This window comes from Haemorhous mexicanus, chromosome 7 (assembly GCF_027477595.1).
Source record: "Haemorhous mexicanus isolate bHaeMex1 chromosome 7, bHaeMex1.pri, whole genome shotgun sequence".
Lineage (NCBI taxonomy): Eukaryota > Metazoa > Chordata > Aves > Passeriformes > Fringillidae > Haemorhous > Haemorhous mexicanus.
Window position 1 is genome coordinate 31,436,301 of NC_082347.1, and position 20,771 is coordinate 31,457,071.

Genomic DNA, 20,771 nt, shown 5'->3' on the forward strand with positions numbered 1-20,771 from the left:
AGGCATTTCCTGGATTTGATGCTGAGTTGACTCATGTGGGAATAGATGGAGTTATTCTGCTATGGCTGCAACAACTGGTTGGGTTCAAGTCAATGACTGGTTAGCTATGTGTCATTTCCAAAAGGGAAAATCATTAAACCATTATCCTTCTCATCCTAACGTGGATGTCCATAGAAAGACTAAACACACCTTTTTTTCCCTTTGGGCATCTAGAGACACCTGCTCACAGTTAGGGAATCTGGACTGCACCTTCATGAGCACTGAACAGTCTGTGAACTACAACCAAAAATTTGTAGGTGCCACTTGCCCAGAGATGACAGATGGATTACTTCTACCCCAAACTATCTTCCATTCTCATGCTTCTTCCAAGCCTGTCAGCCTTGGCCAGCAGCAGTGCATTCAGAGCAGTTCCAGTTCCTGGTTTCTTCAGAGCATTCTGGTTTTGGTATGTTATTATTTGTTGGATGGAAGATCTGCTGAGATGCAGGGCTCAGTGCTTTGCCAGCAGCAAACAACTACTCAGTAATACTAATAGAAATGGTTGCAGGCTGATTACTACTGTTACACAGAGAAGGTTCTTGCAGCTGCATGCAGAGGTTATGACTATACATTTTATTATTTCAGCCAGAATAATGCTCATTTAACAACATAATCAATTTGTTTATAAAAATCCAGGTCGTTTAAGTCAGTGAGGGAAACTTCACAAATAACACATTGATTAGTGTGAAGGACAGGTTTTATGTTTTTTCTTTACCTGTTTAAATATATTTTCCTGGCTCTGAAAAAGAATATTTCTTTGCTATGATGGACCAGCTAAAATTAACATTCATTGTCTCACATTCCTGGGCAAACCTGTGTACTCCCAGTGGTATATCATAGACTTTTCACTGTTAAATGCTAATAAATTTTTACAGAGTCATTTAAAGTTTAGTATCACTCCAGGGGCTTCAGAGTAGAAGGATTTGCATCCTGACAGTTGCCAGGAAGTTGCAGATTTGCAGAAAATTTCTTCTTCCTGTCTCACTTTCACTGTGACAACAGCTGTGCAACAGAGACCAGACTCAACATGAAATCTTCTTGGGGATGTTTTGACAGGACCATATTCTGCTGGAATGGGTTCTGCTGACAAAAATCAAAACATTTGAAACAACTGGCTTGATTTGTCAGAATTTGGATGTGGAAGGAAAGCAAAGAAATCAAGTTTGCAAAACATCAGTGTCACAGCACGTTCAGGATTCCCATGTTTTGCACTGATTTTTTTTTTCTGGTATACAAAAGGATCCCACACTGCTTCTGATGTGATCTTCTGTCTGCCCCGTTTTGGCAGTCTGTGGAGGCAGTGGGACAGACCCCATCCTCAAGCTTCCAGAGCCCAAGTGTGACCTGGTGCATGCTGCACCTTCAAGCCCATCATCAGCCTATCTGCAAGAACTCAATGAAATCCAAAAGTGGGCTGTTTCCTAGGGATTTGCTCTGTGACCATCCTTGTCTTTTTCTTCCAAAGAGAGAAACCACACAAGACCTTTCAGCTTTGCAAGATATACCTTTAGTGCCATTTGGTGTTCAAAGATTTGATTGAGATGCCTTCCTTGCTTTTACAGAGACCCTCCACTCCTGAGAGTGCTCAGATGGACATTGCTTTTGGCCTGTTCTTCCGATGTATTTTTTTCACCTCTCTCCCTTTTTCCTAGGTAGCAGGGATCAAAGGCATATTCCTGGCTAACAGGAAGGTAGATGACCAGATCAAGACTTTCATTACCTACAACAAGGGCAGAGACTGGCGTTTGCTACAGGCACCGAACACTGATCTAAGGGGGGATCCTGTACTTTGCCAGCTGGTGAGTGGCAGATCTTTTCCAAGGCACAACTGACTGCTTCAGAGCTGCTTATTGTAGTCACTAGGTTAACAAAACTCCCCATGTTTTCTCTCTTGACCTTCTGTGTGTTAAATGAATTCAGTAAATTTATTTATCTATAGCTTCATAGGTTTTAAGGGCAAATTCTGACCATCTTTCTTGATGTGTTTAATAGAATTCAAGTCAGAATAAGAAAGTTGCTGGGGAAAAGTGCTCTAAGTCAGATTGTTGTTAAAACAAGGGCAGACGTGCTTGTTTGTAGTGCAGAGTTCCTGCTTATCCATCAAAGGAACATATGACCTATGTGTGGGGTCCTTTTCAGAAGGATCAGAGCATTTGTGTGCAGTCACCAAGGGTTCCTCTGATATTTAATTTGATGAATATTAAAGCTTCTGCCTTTTGTTTGTTTTCTGTCAACAGCCCTTCTGCTCGCTGCACTTGCGCCTGCAACTCTCAGAGAATCCATACACATCAGGGAGCATTTCCAGCAAAGAGACAGCTCCTGGGCTGCTGGTGGCCACAGGTAAGAAATAAGTGCTTCTCACTGCTCATCCATACCTTCCTGGGAGCCTGAGAGTATATGAGTTATTCCCCATTGGTGTAAAACCTTTCAGCTCTGTTTCAGCAAGTGCTAAGCTAATTCACATTAACTCCCATTTGCTTTGGGCTAGGAGAAGGCATATGGCCCCAAGTTCAAAAAAGATTTCAGGTATTTGTTGTTCTACAATGACCCATTTGCAGATCTAAGCCCACACTTTCAGGGTGCCATTACCCAGTGGCATTACTAGATCCTCTCGTGTTGTTAAAACCACTGATGGACATGTCTACCTGTTTGCTGCAGGGGCCATGAAGGACAATAGTACCCAAGGGCTGCACTGCTAGGATGTGTCAATATGTCCCTCCTTTTGAGTAGCAAGCACAGAGTTGTCACAAAGCCTGTCAAGTGAAGCCTGGGCTTCCTGGGTGCCTGTCTTGTGCATGGCACCTATTTTTGACTCTGTACTGCTGCAAGACAAGCAGCATTTAATCAACACTGCATGGGCCACTGGTACTGTGGGCTGTTCTGCAAAATAGTGCTTTGGCAGGTTGTGCTGTTTCAGTGACAGCCTGCTACAATACTTCATGGTGGCACTGGCAGAGCCACTGTAATTAATCCACAGGATGGATGGGGCTACCAGCCACCCTCAGCTCTGTGGGAGCTGCTGGGCTAGCAAAGTGCTTCCTGAATGGCTGGTGCTATTGAAAGCTGGTCTCTGAGCCATGGAGGCAGTCTGTCTTTTCAAATGGAGCCTCTTACCTACACTCAAATATGTCTGAATAGCTTAACTGTTTTTTCTAAGGCTCAGTTTATCTCCTTGGTCCTGTTCAGCATAGCAGTGCCCTGCAAGTGTGGGCAGTTAGCATATTGTCTGCATGAATTTACACTATTTCCTCCAACCATTTGCATTCCCATGTCCTTCTGTGCTTCAGTGTGTTTGCCAGACTAAGGCAGAATCCGAGACGGGTTCCCTTCATGACATTTATATCTCAACAAGGGAGATGCCATGTGATTTCCAGTTCACTGATCCAGGCCAAATGAAGTGAGATAATTTGGTTCAAACCTCCAGATATCCCCATGCATTGCCAAGTGGAGTCATCACTCCTGGCAGGTTGCACTTGCTAGATGGATGCTTAGGAACAAGCCCTACTCATGATGCTGTAATTACAAAAGCTTTTTTTTTTAACCTTTTAGGAAGCAAATAGAGGCAACAGGACTGTGAGATTCTAGGCATTGATCTAAATTGTTAGTAAATTAGGTTCTTTTCAAACTGCCAGTGCATGGGATGAATGCTTTCCCAGTCTAACAATTAACCTTTAAAAGGCAGAATATAATTTCTGCCTTACTGCTTTGTAGATGAAAAAACCTTACCTGTTGGGAATATACACATCTGTTTCCACTAACTAGTTGCACAACAGCAGCAGCATCTCACCCTGTTGCTGAATGCATTCAAGGATAAGCTTTGCAGTTTTTTCTCACAAGTGTTGGCTGCTCAAACACTTCATTTACAGTGAAACATTTCCTGCAATGACTGGAAACTTGAACACTTGGTACAGGACAGAGGTTAAATTCCTGCAAATGGAAGAATTATGTTTTATTATCTAATTGTACAGCTGCTAAAGCCTCTTGACTTGTTTGGGAGTTACATTTTGTGAGGTTTAAATGCATGCAGCTGAAACTAGAGAAAGTGAATGAAGGAAATAATGGAACAGCTTTGGACAGAAAGAATGAAAAGATAACAACCAAATTCTTGCCTTTTTTACTTCCTTTCCTTGCCTCCATCTGTAAATCCATGTTTGAAAATTTGGAGTTTCCATTTTGGTGTTTAAAATGTAATGTTACAAAACTTACACTGCTATTTTTAAATCAGTGTCTAATTCTTGAGGACTTCCACTCATGATAAGATACTGGGCTAAGAAGATCTTTGAACTGATATAGATTTATCCTCTTGAACCTGGATGTCCCTATAGACTGACCTTCTGTATGGTTGTCCATATCAGGTTTTCCTCACAGACTCATCTAAAACAGTTGGTTACTCTTGCTGGTGTCAGGGAAAAAAAATTAGGTAGATGAACAGTATGATATTCCCTATATCCTGAGCACTGATGAAAACACCCTTCTTGAGTTGTGCTGCCTCCCAGAGCCAGAACACTTTTGAAATAGCAGTGACACAATAACATGGTTAGTTGAATTCTGTGATGGTAACAGGAGAGTGTCAACCAATTTTAATTTCAAATTTTCCAACATTAAATGTCAAAAATTTAATTAACATTTTCATTAGTGTGTTCATCCACAGAAGAATGTCTGACACTTGTGTTGCAGGCAATATTGGCTCTGAACTTTCCTACACGGAGGTTGGCATGTTCATCTCCTCTGATGGTGGCAATTCCTGGAGACAGGTATGTTTTGCACAGCAAAGGAAAGCACAGAGCCTTTTGCTATTCTTCTGACTCTTCACTTCCCATGGGAGTGGAGCACTCATGCAATACTTCCTTTGTTTGCAGATCTTTGAGGAGGAATACAACGTTTGGTTTCTGGACTGGGGAGGGGCACTAGTGGCCATGAAACACACGTCAGTGCCCATCCGGCACATGTGGTAAGGAAACTTGTTACTTTGAGAGGCTGCCAGTGTCTATAAAATGAGCAGGTGAAGTTATACATATCTATGCTTTACCCCCATTTTGGTTTTATTGATGAATATAATGATTACTGCCCCATTTTATAAATGTAATGGCTCCATACATAATCACCAACGTTATGAATTGCTCTTTGCACTGGTAATGTACTATGAGCCCCCAGGTGGGGTTTCTTTCCTATAGACACACATATACTAAGTCATCCTTTGGGCTTCAGGTATTTCTGAGAGGATGCATTTCTACATTTTGTTTACAGAATTTAACATTAATCTGGTAAGACAGATAAAGGGAGAGAGAGGAGAGGGCAGTAGGTGTAGATAGGGACAACAGAGATATGTTGCTAACCCCTCTAGTATTTGACTATCCATTTCCAGAGATACTGTGGTGGCAGCTGATTAGAGTTGGAAGTGAAATAGGGCAAAATGATTTCTCAGTTGAAGACACTGTTTTGCTATAAATGGGTTATAACAGCCTAAAGATACCATTCAAAATTACCCTCTTCTTAGCTCTTGCCCCTCTGACTCCGGCACCAGTTAGACATCCTGAAATTCATAACTAAGCACATGTCTATTATTTTGCATGCAGAACAGGAAATGTGGTCTTCAGTCAAACAGAAGGAGGAAGCAATGGTGTTTAGCAGCAGTGATGAGGTGTTAAGGTCTCCTCTACCTTAGTCATTATTGTACAAAATCTTCCAGTGAAACTGCAGTCATTCCAAGACAGGTTGACTCAAAACAGGTTGACTTCACCCATTTATAAGCTCATGTTCTGGAGATGTACTTTGAAAACATTAACAGCTACTTTTTCAGTATAAAAAGCTTCTGGACTTAATGTTTCTGATCTGACAGAAAACTCTGGGATGAATGCAACATAGATTTCTAGAAAAGTTTGAATATATTGCATTTGAGCCCATTTCGTTGCCACCTAGAGCAAAGAAATGACTGCTTTAGTCACAGTGTGATAGTGGACTGTTAACCACGGGAGGTATTGGCTCCATAACTGGACATACAGAGGAGAGCAGTAACAGAGCAGACTCCTAAGGGTGAGCTGCAGACTCCAGTGTGTGGTGTCAATGTGCTGGAGTGTGACTGGAAGCCTCTGATGCGTAACTCAGTTGTCATGGCTATAATTAAAGGGCTCTCAGGAAAGAGGACATCAGGACCATGTCCCAGTCTTTAGACCAAACCAAGGATGGGTCAAGGAAGGAGAAGTTTTTGTTAGCCAAGGGTGGGTGTCACTAGCAGTGGGTGCGTCAGACTACAGCAAGTTGAGCTCTGGAAGAGTGAAAGGTGAGCCCCTTATGGAAAAAGCTGCAAGTCAGGTATTAACCATTAGTTACTGTGTTATTCAAGCTAGGTGTTACTGTTTTAATTGTGTCTTTAATTGTGAAGACTCTTCAGGCATCAAAAGCATGTTGCTACAAGTGCCTGTACTTAGATATTGGGAAAGATGTGGTCACAGGTTGACTTTTCATCGGAGCTGACAGCTCAGTTCACCTTTGTTTGCAGAGGTTCATTTCAGATGCTCTCCTTTCACAAAAAGTCTCCTGAAATGGTGTATGCAGTTCTGAGTGCCCCACCCACTCTATTAAATGAATAGTGATTTAGATTTGTTATCAATAAGCTCCAACAGGTTTCCTTCAAAATTGTACCCTTAGGGGCTTTGGAATTTGCTTCATATTGCTTCAGTAGGCACCTGTTTTATGGGCAGGAGTGGAATAGATTAAAGGGTACATGTAAATCTATTAGTTCTCAGGCTGAGACATTGTACAATAAGTTTCATGCTGGAGAAAAGAGGGGCGGATAATTGAAAAGCTGAGAGAACTTTAGCTAAGCTAATGAAGCATGCTGTTCCCCAGAAGTTTAAATGCTATTTGGAGAGATAAGCACGCAAGCAGAACGCATACAAATGCACAGGTGTATGGGAAGATACATACATTTAAATAAATAGATTTAGGGCAGATAATCTTTCTGTGTGTTGTTGTGCTCCCAGAGTGCTGTCCTAGGTGTAAAGTTAACTTCCTATTCTTGCTCAGGTGCATTCTGAGACAGGTGAGGGTGTCTTGTTAAGTGACACAAGGGGCAGAGAATTAGGGAATGGTGACTGCCAGTCTGGGCTTTCCACACCAGAGATCTGAGGCTGGTGGAGCCCATGTTTTCATACACACTACAGTGGCCTCCTGGTCCTTTAGCAGTGTGTCAGATATTGTCCTACCCTGCTTGGAGCAGGGGGGATTCAGTGTCCATCAAGAGCCTCCCAGACAGATCCAGGTGCTCAGATGCCTGTATATGCACTTGCATTCAACACTCCTCACTCCCACAAATAAGCTATATTTGCCTTAAGTACCCAGAGGGTTAGAGAGATTGTAGCTAACGCTATATGGCATTGATACAGGGATGGGTCAAAATGTCTTGTGGTGGTGAAAGCAATTTTCATGCATTAAGGCCAGGGTTGCTTATGCTCTGAGTGGTGCTTCATGCCAGGTGCTATTCCAGACCCAGAAACAGGTATGGGAAAGCCTCTTGATCCCTTGAGGTCTGATGTACAGCTGCATAAAATATATACATGCACTTATTTCCAGTGTTTATCCTTTCTAAAACTTTGATCTTTCAAAGTACATCAGGAGCATGAATTTAGTGGGCTGGGAAATGGCAAAGATTGGTGCTTGTCTGTAAATCCAGCTGCTGGAGCTTGCAGACCTTATCCAACCTTTAATTGCTACATTTGCTCTAGAGTAAGTCTTTTTATATGTATAAATGTTGTCTGCTTCTATCCCAGGGTGAGTTTTGATGAGGGAAGATCCTGGATTAAATACAGTTTCACATCAACACCACTTTTTGTGGATGGATCCCTAGTAGACCCTGGCATAGAGACCCAGATAATGACGTAAGTATAGCAGCTCCAGTTTTAAATTGTGATGGCACAAGGGGTGCATGGAGATCCCCAAGTTCATGGTAACCTCCTGACGTGCAGTGCAGCACTATGTAGCTGCACACGCAGGGTTTCATGAAGGCATGGAGCTGTTTCGTGGGTTTTGCTGATGGCCACAGGCCTGGTTGACATGTTCTTGCATCATGTGGCAAATAGATGATGGAGCCAAGCTCTTTCCAGCAGTGATAGGGGCTATAGCAAGGAGAGATGGTCCCAGGCTGTATTCTGGGAGTTCACATAGAGCAGTAGACAGATCTACTTCTCTGGAGAGTGGTGTAGCCTTGGTCAGGTTGCATCTAGTGACAACCAGAGGTCCTTTCTCATGATTACTGCTGAGATTGCATTCCTTGGATCTGAAGGCCCAGGGACTGAAGTGCTCTTCAGAAGTCAGAGATCTGTATGGCTGTACCTCATGCCAGTTCTGTGCTTGCTCCAGTAGTGCAACATGACTGTCTTTTGAGATTGCTGGTGGGTATGAATATACCCCAGCCTTGTTGCTTGCATTGTGGGCTGTACATCAGTTTTAGCTCAAGATAAAAGTGTTCTCATTGTACATATGCAGAGCTGAGCTTAGAATAACCTTCTTGTTCTGGGGTGTAGAATTGCTCACCCGTCCCATGGAAGGAAGAGCCTGGGCTGGCACTGATGATGCTGGGACGTTCCTCCTTCCAGGAGTGCTGAAGCACTGGGTAAGGCTGGTAGAACCACTGGAGTGATGTTGACCCAAGAACAGGACAGGATTTGAGTTTAACAACCAGGAAAGGGAAGTTTTTAAGTTCAAAGACATCTTCAAGTAGTCATCTGACCTCTTGCACAAAGCAGATCAGAGCACTGTGCTCTGGGGTTCTGAACAAAGCGAGAACAAGATGCACTGCCTTCATTGGTTTCAGAAATGCCTTCCTACCTGTGTGTCTTTGAACTGGCTGAAACAGCTTTCTGAAAAACATCAGAAAGCAAGGTGGCTAAGATTTCTTAGACTGAGGCATGCCTGTGAAGCATACTTACAGTGGCATGAAGAGCCTTTGGCTAATCATATCAGATCACACTGTTGCACCACTCCAGTTCAGGGGCAGGACATTGATTATAAATTTCATCTTGCAGTCAATCTGCTTTTCTGCATCTGCACTTGAAGTTCCTGCACATTTTCACTGCTTGCAAGAGAAAAGAGATACAGGTCAAGTTTATTTTCTTCTAGGCTTCAGTCCATCTGCATACGCATGTGGCATAAATGCGTAGGTGGAGCTCATTGCTGGTGTCACAGGTAGTGAGAAACTGAGTGCCATCAGTTTCTGAGAAAGTTGGAACAGGGTAATAGCTGTGTGTCTTAGACATTTCTGCTACTGATTTGAATGTATTCCAACTGTGTTATGTGAATTGTTTTGTTATGCCTTTCAAAACCAGCTCTTCATCAGCTTTGCACAAACAGAAGTGACCATGTGCCTATACTTGAAGTTGAGCTCAGCTGCAGGAGAGGAGCTGGGGGAAAATCATATTTTTCCTCTTCTAACAAATGGTCATTTGAACTGGCTTCTGTGCCATCTATGCCATGGCAGGAGAAATGTGCTGTAGCCTTGGAGGGCTCAGGAAAGCGTAGCCGACTCCTGTATAGCACATCCACATCCCCTGTGATAAACTGTCTTAGGAAGGACAGGCTAAGTAATTATGGTTATGCTTTACACAGCAGCACTCCTCTGCTTTATTCCCAAACAGTGCTGGAGCAAAACAAGGCAGCCTCTGTGTCTGTCACAGACAGCTACTGAGATTTTATCAGAGTAGAGGTGGTGTCAGTTCTGGTGGCATTGCTCGCTTTTCCTTTATTCCAAAACAATGCCTTGGCTTTGACTTTTTCTTCTTCTTTTTTTTTCTTCAAAAAACAAGGTCCTTGTTTTGTAGAAGAATATATTTGTGCATCTCTTTCCTTGCTATCTGCAAACATTGCCCTGGTTTTGCAAAGAGCAAAACTGAACAGCATATTATATACCTGTGAGCCTTTTCAGGAGTCTGCTGTGAGCATTCTGTTGGGAAAACACATATGCCAGTTCCCAGCTAAAGATTAGAACCTGCAATTCTCTTCACTCTGAGCATTTTTTTCTGCAAATGCAATGACAGTGTGTAACTTTGTGCTGTTTAATATGGTGTTTTTCTGTGAAATTCTTCATGCAATGTGTGTCACTTTCCAGCTGCACACACGTGCAGACACATGCACACACATGTGCAGAGATAGATGTGAGCTCACATAAATCTGCACATCAGCACCTTCATTGAAATCAGTGGAGCAAATCAGTTGCAACTAACTGTAGATTTAGGCCATTTGCTTTATAAATCGATGCAGTTTTCTACTGAGATGAAAAATGCATTATAAATCTAAGGTTATTATTATTTATATCTCTGTAGTCTTCTGGTGGAGAATGTAGGAAGTGAGTTATCTTCCTGAATATTGTGATTAGGTTTGTTGAGAACTTTTTCTTTTGAAATCTTTGTAGGCATATTACCATTATTATTGCCATTGCTGTTGTTATTGTTGTTATCTTTATTATTACTGTCATCATTAGCAGTTTTAAAAACCATTCTGAATAGTCTGTAAAAGCCATACAAGGAAATTTCACATGACACTTGCAATGAATGTTTTGAGAAATTTCTATACACAGCATGAAAGGAACTGAGGAGGAAAGAGCCTATTTATAAAGCTGTATGCAAACCATTTCTATATAGAACACTTAGGTTCCGAATGAGAATTTCAATGATTTCATCTATAAGGGCAGTGTAGGGTGATGCTGAGCTTGTGTAAGCTTTGGCTGAGAAGAAATCAATGTATTTCTCTTGCTACTTGCTCCCCCAACCAAGATTACACATGGTGGTTTGGAGGCACATGGAATTTGTGTTTGTGGGTAGAAACCCGAACGAGAGGAGCATGACAGTCTGAGATTTGCATCCCAAACTGGTCGTGGGGTCAGTGGGAGCTCTTAGACTTGAAGCAGCACTGAGGCAGAAGGACAAAGGCTGTGGTCATATTTGTCTGCTGCCAAACTGGGTAGGTTAGTGGCTTTTAAAAGTTTGGCTCTCATCCCTGAAAATGCAGAATACTTCATCTAATGGTCTCAGCTGATTCCTGTTAGAAAAAATTTCTTCCATAGATTAGCATCAAAGTGTTTTGTGTTCAGCCATTTAAAAAAATAATATTCTGAGGGGAATGTGTATACATAGCCATTATACTCCAACTACTATTAAAATATTGCATTATTAACAATATTTTCATGATACTATTTTATTAAAATCAATATATCAGTAGAATTACTTTCTCAACCTTCATTTTGTGCCACATGCTGTGAGAGGCTCTCTGGGCTGTTGAAAGGAGCATCCCTTTTAGCACACAATTTTGTCCCACTTCATAGCTATTAAGTGAGCTTTTTCCAGGTCTGTCTTTATTGTATGAGCATCCTAGGCTTTTTGAATCCTCTGTGCTTCGTGCTGGGTATGCTTGTCCTAAACAGTCCTGAAAAACTTGTCAGTATGGTAACATCGGTAATTTGCTTTATGAAGGGGCTTTATGTGATTCTGAATATCTAAGATATCTATTCTGAACTGGGAGCTGCTTTTAGTGGGGTGTTGGACAGGATGTCTTGCAGAGGTCTGTTCCAACCTAAATGATTCTATGATTTTGTAATTTTGTATGGCTATAATGATGCAAGAATTAATTATTTGTTTGCAAGGTAGAGGGGCTCAATTAAGAACATGGTTTTGAGATGCACAGGGAAGTATCATGAGACTGTGTGAGCTGGTCTGTCTTGAATGCTGCCTAACCAAAGTAAATCCACTGTCTTCCTCGAGTCCTAGCTGATCATCTTCTGCAGTTCCTTTCATTGTTACTTTGACTCATCTCTCATCTGACAGGAGAGTCAGTTCAGCTCCTTTACTGTAGAGCTTTGTACCAAAGCACATTGTGGTGCTTGGTGCAGGTGTGGGGAAAAGGCTGCAGAACACACAGGGTCCTCTAGGAAAATAAATGCATAAGGGTGGTGGCACAGACATGTTCTCAGATGAATGCCTAGAATGCACTAGCCTTTTTGAAATCTACAGGTTTTTAAGTTCTGTGCTGTACCCTCACTGTATCTTTTAATGATGTCATGTTCTGATGGGTCAGATCTAACATTTCTGGATTGACAAGCCGTAGGCACAGCGCGTTACTTGTCTGAGGTTGTCCAACAGGGGAAAGGAATCACACTGTGATGTATCCAAACTAGTTTGTACCATTCAAATCAGAGACAAGATGTTGTCATGGGTCCAGAGAAGGGGTTTATGTTGTGCCAGCTCTGACTCGTAATTATTACCCCTGCCACTTGATCTCCTGTGCTAAGCATCTCTCCAAACCTATATTAAGAGGAACAACATTTTTGCTTCACAGCCCTGCATTATTTTAGTAGACTCATTATATGTGTGTGTGTGCAGACACTCATTTACAGATGGGGATCATTAAGTTTCTCCATACTGATAAATATTTATGTAGACACACTCACGTGTGTATATAAATTTCTATGTAGTTCTATGCATGTGAACTTAATGATCTCTGTATATGTGTGTATGCATAATTGAGCATTAATGTTTGCAGTGAACTGAAAGTTGGTCTGTCAACACTGCTGTGGCTGCTGCCCTTGGCTATGTGTGTTAGGAAATGTTCCTGGTTGTAAATGAATAGGGTACGAGTCCTGGCCCTTTCCAACACCTTCTTGTTTATGTGGCCATGCAGCTTCACCAGAGATGAAGTGGGAATAATTCCTTCTTTCCAAGAGACCCATAAAATTACTGGCAATCCATCACTGGGTGGCAGAAGAGTGAGGAAGAATGAATAAGTAATTGAGAGATGTTGGAAAAGTTCAGATGGGTGCCAGGGGAGGTTTGAAGTGAGAAAGAAAATATTAAGAGCACAGGCCACACTGTGTCAGACCAGAAGTCCCTCTATTTCAGTTCCATCTTCCAACAGTGGCAGGTACAGGATGCTAAAACTATATGTATTATACTAAATTCTAGTTAAAATATTATTACCTTATACACTTCTCACATTTATAGAGATTAACAAATAAGGAACTTTCTTGGCCAAACATGGTATTCTTTGTATTTCTAAGATATTAATGAGTTTTCCTATTTTTGAGAGTTTTCCCTCTAAATACTTTGAAAAGATTTTTAGCAGTCACCTTATCCTGTGACCAGAAGTTCCATGAGTTACTCTTATTCTAAAGAACTGACTGGCCTGTGGGGGACATCAGCAAAGTAGATACAGGTATGAAGGCAATGTGGGCAGATTCTGATTCACAATCAGCAGAGATTCAGCAAACTGAGGATGAGAAAAGGACAACAGCTCCCAGGTCCAAACTCCCACTGAGTTCAAAGTTACATGGGAGCCAGGAGTAATTTTCCTGTATTTTTCTGATAAGCTGATTATCATCTTTTGTCTTCAAGCAAGGCAACATCTGCTGCCTTTTGTTCAAGTCTTGCTGTTACATTAAAAGCTAATACAGGAAAAAAAATTACTTAAGCTGACACAGTGTCCTTGAAGCATTCTGCCCCTTTGCCTAGGGTAGGGAGCCATGGGTCTGCCACCTCTGAGTGGGTGTACTGAGAAAAACTGAGGTGAAACCAGTGATAGAAAATAGTGCCTTTGCTGGGATGGGGTCACAGGAGCTTGTATTCTCCCCCTGGTGCCAGGCTTTGCCCTCCACAGCCAACACTTCTGCTTAGCAACCTCAGCAATTGAGAGACAGTATGAGTGGATGGCAAAACACCATGAGGTTGTTTTTCCTAGAAGGAATTGAGGGTCTTATACAACGTGCATGAGGAAAAGAGTTAGTGTTCCTCAATTCCCATGGCCCACAGGTGCCTTCAAACTTTCCTGACATCAGTCTGGCCTCTTTTCACTTCACTCTGTGAGAAAAGAGGAAGAAACTGCTTGAAAAAAACGTAGCTCTTGTACAACTTTGCTGCTGAGCCACACAGAAATTTGGCAGAGAGGGAATCTGGAAGAAAGATTTCACCAGAGTTCTCTAGAAGGCTAAATCAAACTTGCAGCTTCTAGTGCAGAAAATGAGACAGGGAGCTGTCCTGCTGAAAGATTCTGAACTTTCCTTATTTACCTTCACTTCCTCTGGGAACCAAGGCTGTCCATCCAGCCCGTGCATTCTCTCAGAGCTCCCAGAACTGTGGACTGTTTTAAAGATCAGAGAGAAGATTTCAAAGCCTGGGTTATCCAAATTGCATGGGTACCATTAGGTACTAGACTGTTACATTTTAATTGTTGTCTCTACTGTGGTTTTATCTCACTTTTCAGTTTTTCTTTTTTTCTTCTGTTCAGTGCAATATTTGTAGTGCAACTGGCATTGTTATTGGCTATGGATTTTCCTGCAAGGCTCTGATGTCCTTGTGAGTTCAGTTTCTCTGTCCTCTCTCAGGGGACTGAGCAGACTGCAGTGCACAAACGTATATAAGGACTCTTCATAATAGAACCCATGAAATTAAAGTGAATCTGTTAAAATAATGACTGCACACAGAAAAAAAAGTAATATTTGGAACATGATCTGAGAACAAAAATTCCAAGTACAATTATTAAGTAAAGAAACCAAAATGATTGAGAGGATATTGGCATTTGCCATAGTGAGCTGCATTCTGATCTAATTTCAAAACCTTCTAGAAGTAATGAATAGCTTGGACTTTGTGAGAAAATGATCAATCTGCTAATGGCATCAAGTGACTTTACAATGGACAAGAAAATGTGTGTTATAGGAATTCCCATTTTATCCCAGCAGATGATCAGTTTATACCCTGGAGTAAGAGAGTTGATTGCACATATCATTATCTTTGTTTGCAAGACTTAAAAACATTATTAACGACCCCAAGATTAATCAGTGTCACTTCCTCCTCCCATCTCCCTCTCTGGCAGAGGAGGATTCTGTTTTTTAGCCTTTGGATCTCTGCATGATTTCACCTAAACAGTCCACAAGAAGCACAATATTGATTGCATTGTTAATACTTGCAAAGTGAGCTGAGGTCTTTCTGTGGCACCTGAAAGACAAATCAGGTGATGAGAACATCTGCTTAGAGTAATCTTTCTCAGACAGCACCGTGTGATTTATTTGGCTTTAGGAAAAGGATGTCTGTGACCCAAGACCAGTTCCCAGCAGTTGCACCATGTACCTGGAAGATTCCTGGCAGAAGCCATAACACACGGAGAAGGCGTTGTGCTCTGTGGCACGTATTGTCCATCTTTGACTTTCTGGGCCAAGCATTACTGTCACTGCAGTCAAGTGCTATTTATGGACACTAGATCAAATATTATGCTAACATAGTCAACATCATCAGCTGTATTTTGCCAGTAGGGAAGTTGAGGGAGAACAAAGGACATGCCCATGGTCAGGCACTCAGCAGGCTGTCGTTGGGAGAGCTTGGCAGTAATGCAGGTCTTCAGAGTCCCAGATGGGGATCCCACTGTGCAGACTCTTCCCATTTCTTTGGGGGAGGGAGATGCTCAGTCATGTCTATAATGCTCAGACAAGGGGGATGGAGAGGTGTGCATGTGCAGGGAGGAGGACTAGAGAAAGGTGTGTTCACTTGAGACTGGAATTTGCTGAAGTGAACAAAAGAAAGAAGCCCTTGCAGGAGCCACAAAAAGCAGCAGGCTGATAGATGATTTCTTTTCCCTAGATAAAAGGGCAAGTTTTGCCTGATGGCAATACGATCCAGATATTCTCATCTAGAGACTCATGTACTTTGTTTCCTGTGCTGGTAAGGACAGATGGATCTTGGCCCTGTGCTGTCCTCCTGCCTGCAGGTGGGCTGGGCTGTATGAAGCACCCAGGCCTGATGGAGGGTGCACAGGAAGGGGCAGGATGCTGTGCACACAGACATTCCTGAGTCTTTCACCTTTTTGTGAGAGCAAGATGTGAAATATTCCGGTGCTCTGATCACACCAACCCTCAGGGGACTGAGAAACTACATTGCCTTAGCACCTTCCCAGCTGAATCTCTCCCTGATCCTGCACAAGGAAAAGGGTGGCACAGCACACCAGCTTTTCTGGGAGCTTGAAGGCTCAGTGTTGGGTTGGCTGCAGAGTTCACTCTGACAGATTTTTGATCACTGAACTGAATGAGTGTTGGAAAGCAGCTTTCCAGAGCTTCCTCTTCTGGGCCTTCTTCTCTGATATCCAGGCATATCTTGTCACTGTGCTTCACCTGTCACATGCATTTGGAGCCTACATATTCTAAGGAATGGCTGCCACATTTCTGTTGGACAATTCTGCTGGGAAATCTGCTGATTCATAGGAGGAAAGATTGAAATTACTGGATGTGTTGTATTATCTGGCTTCTGGCAAAGCAGCAGCACCTGCCTCTGCTGAGACCACACCATGAGGAGATGATTGCTGATAGCTGCCAGTATCTTTTCTAGAAGAGAGTGGCAGCATCTTCAGGTTTCAAGGCTGTCAGAAACTGGTTGTCTTTCATGAGTGCTTCGAAGAGGAGAAAGAGCTCTTCTGAAAAACAGCATTAAAAATTAATATGCTTTCCCATCCCCCTTCCTAGGTGTCTCATACTCTCTTTCATGTTGCTGGGATTTCTTTTGAAGCAATTGTCATGTAAAGTTGTTTGAGAACATTGGTAATAAATTTTTTAGAGACCAAATTTCAAAAGGTTTGGTTTGTCATTCAGGAAGTTCTTATTTTGATAGCACTTCCTATTTGAAAAAATAATAACAAAAATCCCTGTCTCCCCCATTGCCTTATGCAGTGTGTGTGCAGCTAAAGGGGAAATTGAGTCCAAACTGTAGGGCTGCTTTGTAATTACAGTTCTGCAGATTACTTACTAATTGCACTTGGTATTACTTGCTCACTAGAAGATCATGCTGCACCATGTCATTTGCAGTGGTTTTCTCTTCTGCTAGCACTATAAAGGAAGTGCCCATTGAGCTGATGAATAATACCAGGACTGTTTTCCAAAGCTGAGGGAAAGGATCTGCCATGATTGTTCTGTAGGATTTTTATTACAAGGTTTTGGTTTTGATCTGTAATTCACAGAAACTCTTTGCCTGCCCCATCTCCTCTCTCTCTCCTGACCTGAAATCTGATAGTGGTGCAGCTTTTCATGACCAGTTCAATATGGATTTTTGGTGAACAACACTTTGAATTTCTTTCTTGTGGGCAACCTTGATGTCATGGCATTCAGTTTCAGTGGAAATGAACCACATCCCTCAGATTTAATTTGCAGAAGAAATTCTCTGAAATTTCTTGTGTGACCCTTCTCCTTGGGAAATAGAATACAGACCAAGATTTTTTTGAACAAATTTGTCCTGATGCACACTGCTGTCTGGTGTTGGTCCATTCATGATAGTTTCACTGCTGTTGTTTTTTTCTCCTTCTGAGTAGTATCACTGGAAGGCTTTATACCTGAGAGGGTCTATTTTAATGGTCTAAATTAAACTAATTTGCACGACTGAAAATCTAGATCCAAATGGATGGTGTGTTTTATTTGGAAGAAAATGCATCTCTTCTTTCTAGAAAAAAAAAAAAAAACCCAGCTGTTTTTCTTACTTTATTTTGGTCCACAGACAGAAGTACAGCAGCCCTGAGTCATCACCCATTGCCCTCAGGCTACTGTTCCTAGTTGACAGGTCAGCCAAAAGCAACTAAATTAAAAGCTCTAAAGAGGCTCTTAGAAACTATATTTATTGTTTAGGAAAAAAATTAGACAATGTTTTTTGTTGGCAATTGCCTGCCTTTCCAGTGTCATCTTTCATTTTTTATGTTTCCCTTATTTCCAGTCTCTTACCTCCTGCATCATCTTGCTAGGCATGAGACAGTTTAACTCTTCCTCTCCTGCTCTCCCTAATTGCTGATTTGTGCTTTCAGTTAAGTTCTACTTCCTTGTCTCAGTCTCTTTCTATCAAATTTCTTTGTAACTAGTGACCTCCTTTAATGTTAATTCCATCTAAATCCTAATTTAAAAAAATGGGAGATTACACAGCCCATTTGGTTTTCTCTAAAGTCATGATTTATCTTTAATTCATGGAGAGATAGTTCATCTATTCATAAAATCTGGTCCCACCAGCACAACTTGCAACTGTTCCATTGCTGTTTGTGTGGTTTTGGCCCAGCCAGCTCAGCCTGCATGCAGGAATTTGTCTCACTTTACTGCTCCTTCCTTACACAGAGATGGATTCAGATCCAGATTTCATACCAGGCCCTCTTCTTTGTGTGAAATTGTCAGCATTTTCTTTCATTGACTCAAAAGCTATAAATATCAACAAGTTAAGGAGGTACATCTATGTACCAAGACATTCTGTAAGTGTTCACTGAGCCAGCAACTCTAGCACAGGCTCACCATTCCCCAGGGAATGGGGGACCAGGGTAGCCTGGCTTGTGGGGAAAAAATCCCAAAGGAATCAAGGCAATTATGAGTGAGACAATATCTGTTAAGAGTGCAGCAGTAGCAACATGTGCTCCTCTGCTGGACATCAGAATGAGAGTGAGCACCTTCAGTTGTTGTGAATTACCTACTCACTGCTCCAGACCTGGGATTCCCCCTGGTTTCAGTGATAGAAAAGCTTCCTCTCAAGGGACTAGAAAAATAAAAAAAAAAAAAAAAAAAAAAAGAAAACAAACCCCCACAAAAACAAAACAAACAAAACCACAAACAAACAAACAAACAACAACCCAAAAAACCAACCCAAAACTCAGACCAACACATGCTTGTTTTCCTACCAGGAGGTGATTCTTCCAGATTGTGTTTCACAGCACTTCTTGCCCATTAAATATTTACTTCTGGCACTTCCTGTTAGATGCACAGATGTAAATAAAGAAGGATTTTAACTGAAATCAGATAGTGATCTTACTTGATTTTCTTCCTTTCTAAACAAAAGCACAGATTTAGGTCAGCTGAAGTATTCACTAATTTGGGTGATTTTACTATTGGGGATTTTTTTTTTGCTTGCTAAGACACTTCCTCTGCAAGCATTTTTCTTTTAAATAAAAGGAAATAAAAATCAAAGTTGGTTTCAGGCTTTTATAAATGAAACAGTCTATTTATGATGACACTGCAATTAGCTTTTCTCTCAGTATTATCAATTAAAGTATATGTTTGGCTCTCTTTCTGTAGTTCTGGCTTTCCTTGTCTGTTGATCCATCCATCTGCTTCTGTAGTTCATCTCAAAAGATGCTGTCTACTAAATATATTATATCCTTTGGCTTTTATTTTATTTTTAGTTATTAAAAATGCTTACAGTCTACTCTGTGGGGCCTAATCTTGTTAAAATCTGGCTTCAGAGGAGCACTGAGAGAAGGAAAAAGCCACCCAAGCTTTTAATGTTTCTCACCTTGTGGATGTCCATTGAAGGAAAACTGTCTCAGCAAGGAGGGTACTTTTGATGTTAGGTGTTATCAGCTTCTTCCTTCCTTGGAATCTCCAGTCTCAGTTCTGGGCCCATCTGAGGTCAGAAGGTGTCCCAAAGGAGCTGGGAGGGCTGGTGAAGGGAAACTCTTCCATCTTTACCCAGACCAGACCAGCCAAGTACAGGCAGCTTCAGTGCTTGCTTGATCCATATGATGTCCTACCAGTCTACTTCAGAAATGATAGAAGAATACTTGATTTAGGCAGGAGGATTTACATTTTAATACCTGGCTGGGCAGCTCATCGGAAACTGCCAGCAGGGATAGATCCACAAGGATACAGCTGATGCCTTTCCTGTGGGAGCTGTTACTTGAGGAGGTCTGTTTCTCACACCATGAGCAGGGACAGGATTGAATCTATGGACCAGAGGCAGGTGAGTTGTTATCTTGTGACCCTCAATTCATTCTCTTGACCTGGCAGGAATGAGCAGTATTGAATTACATAAAAAGCACAGTTATCAACAATACAAGGAATGATAAGGCAAAGGCAAAGAGAACATTGTATAAATGTAAAAAGCCTTTTAAAGAGCTCCTGTACAAGGTTATCCAGGCAGTGTACACTGCATTTGTAAGCTACTGTGTATTTAAAAAATTAATGAAAGATATAATTATAGCAGCATTAGCAATGATCATTTCTAAAATGACTCTGTCATGAAACTGTAAGCATTTCAGAATTGATTTCCATGTTTCTAATAGTTTTCTGCAAATTAATGACATCCAGCCCCGGCAATAAAAGCCTTGCCTTGTTTCTCTAAAGAAAGGATTGGGAAACATTTTCTGTTTTCTTGACAATGATTTCACTGTCAGCTATGCATAGAGCCAGTTGAGAAGATGCTGTCCTATTAGCTAAGATTTTTTGTGGAGTTGTAACTACTTACTCAGAGAGATAGAACAAAAACTATGCAGTCTAAAGCCAGTAAATTGCCATTCTATGTCTTAGGTTGGAGAACCTTTGTAAAATTGAGCTTAGTCAGAAAACCAACTCCATCTAAATACCATCTGGGCTCTTGTATTTATTGCTTCTCAAGGACTTCCACATCAGACTGCTTTTATGGAAGAATCAAAATATACCTTCTTTGTTGGCTTCTCAAAGCTGAACCTTGAAAACCCAGCTCTCATTTTCTATGCTTGCAACAAGCAATTAAGAGCTTTCAGTTAGACTACGGTAAGCAAAGTTATTGAGGCAAAATTTATAGTACCTCATTTCCTTTCTCCCTGTATTATCTTGATAGTTTAGCTATGTTTATTAAAAAAAAAAAAAATTCACCTGCCTTATTTAGTGACCAAAGTAAATGGGAAATGAAGGCACATGGGAATCAGATAAATGGAATGATCTTCAAAGTGATGTGAGGACTCACCAGTTGAGTAGGCAAAAATAAGGCTTCACC

The 20,771-nt window shown here is 41.5% G+C and overlaps 1 protein-coding gene across 1 annotated transcript in view; it reads left to right on the forward strand.

Annotated features, from left to right (window-relative positions):
* The window catches only part of SORCS3 (sortilin related VPS10 domain containing receptor 3), a 180,275-nt gene that overhangs the window by 124,762 nt on the left and 34,742 nt on the right, over positions 1 to 20,771 (forward strand). The window contains exons 10-14 of the mRNA XM_059852291.1: positions 1,692 to 1,838; positions 2,277 to 2,379; positions 4,717 to 4,793; positions 4,899 to 4,990; positions 7,809 to 7,916. Coding sequence (XP_059708274.1) covers positions 1,692 to 1,838; positions 2,277 to 2,379; positions 4,717 to 4,793; positions 4,899 to 4,990; positions 7,809 to 7,916 — 527 coding nt within the window. The remainder of the gene's footprint in view (positions 1 to 1,691; positions 1,839 to 2,276; positions 2,380 to 4,716; positions 4,794 to 4,898; positions 4,991 to 7,808; positions 7,917 to 20,771) is intronic.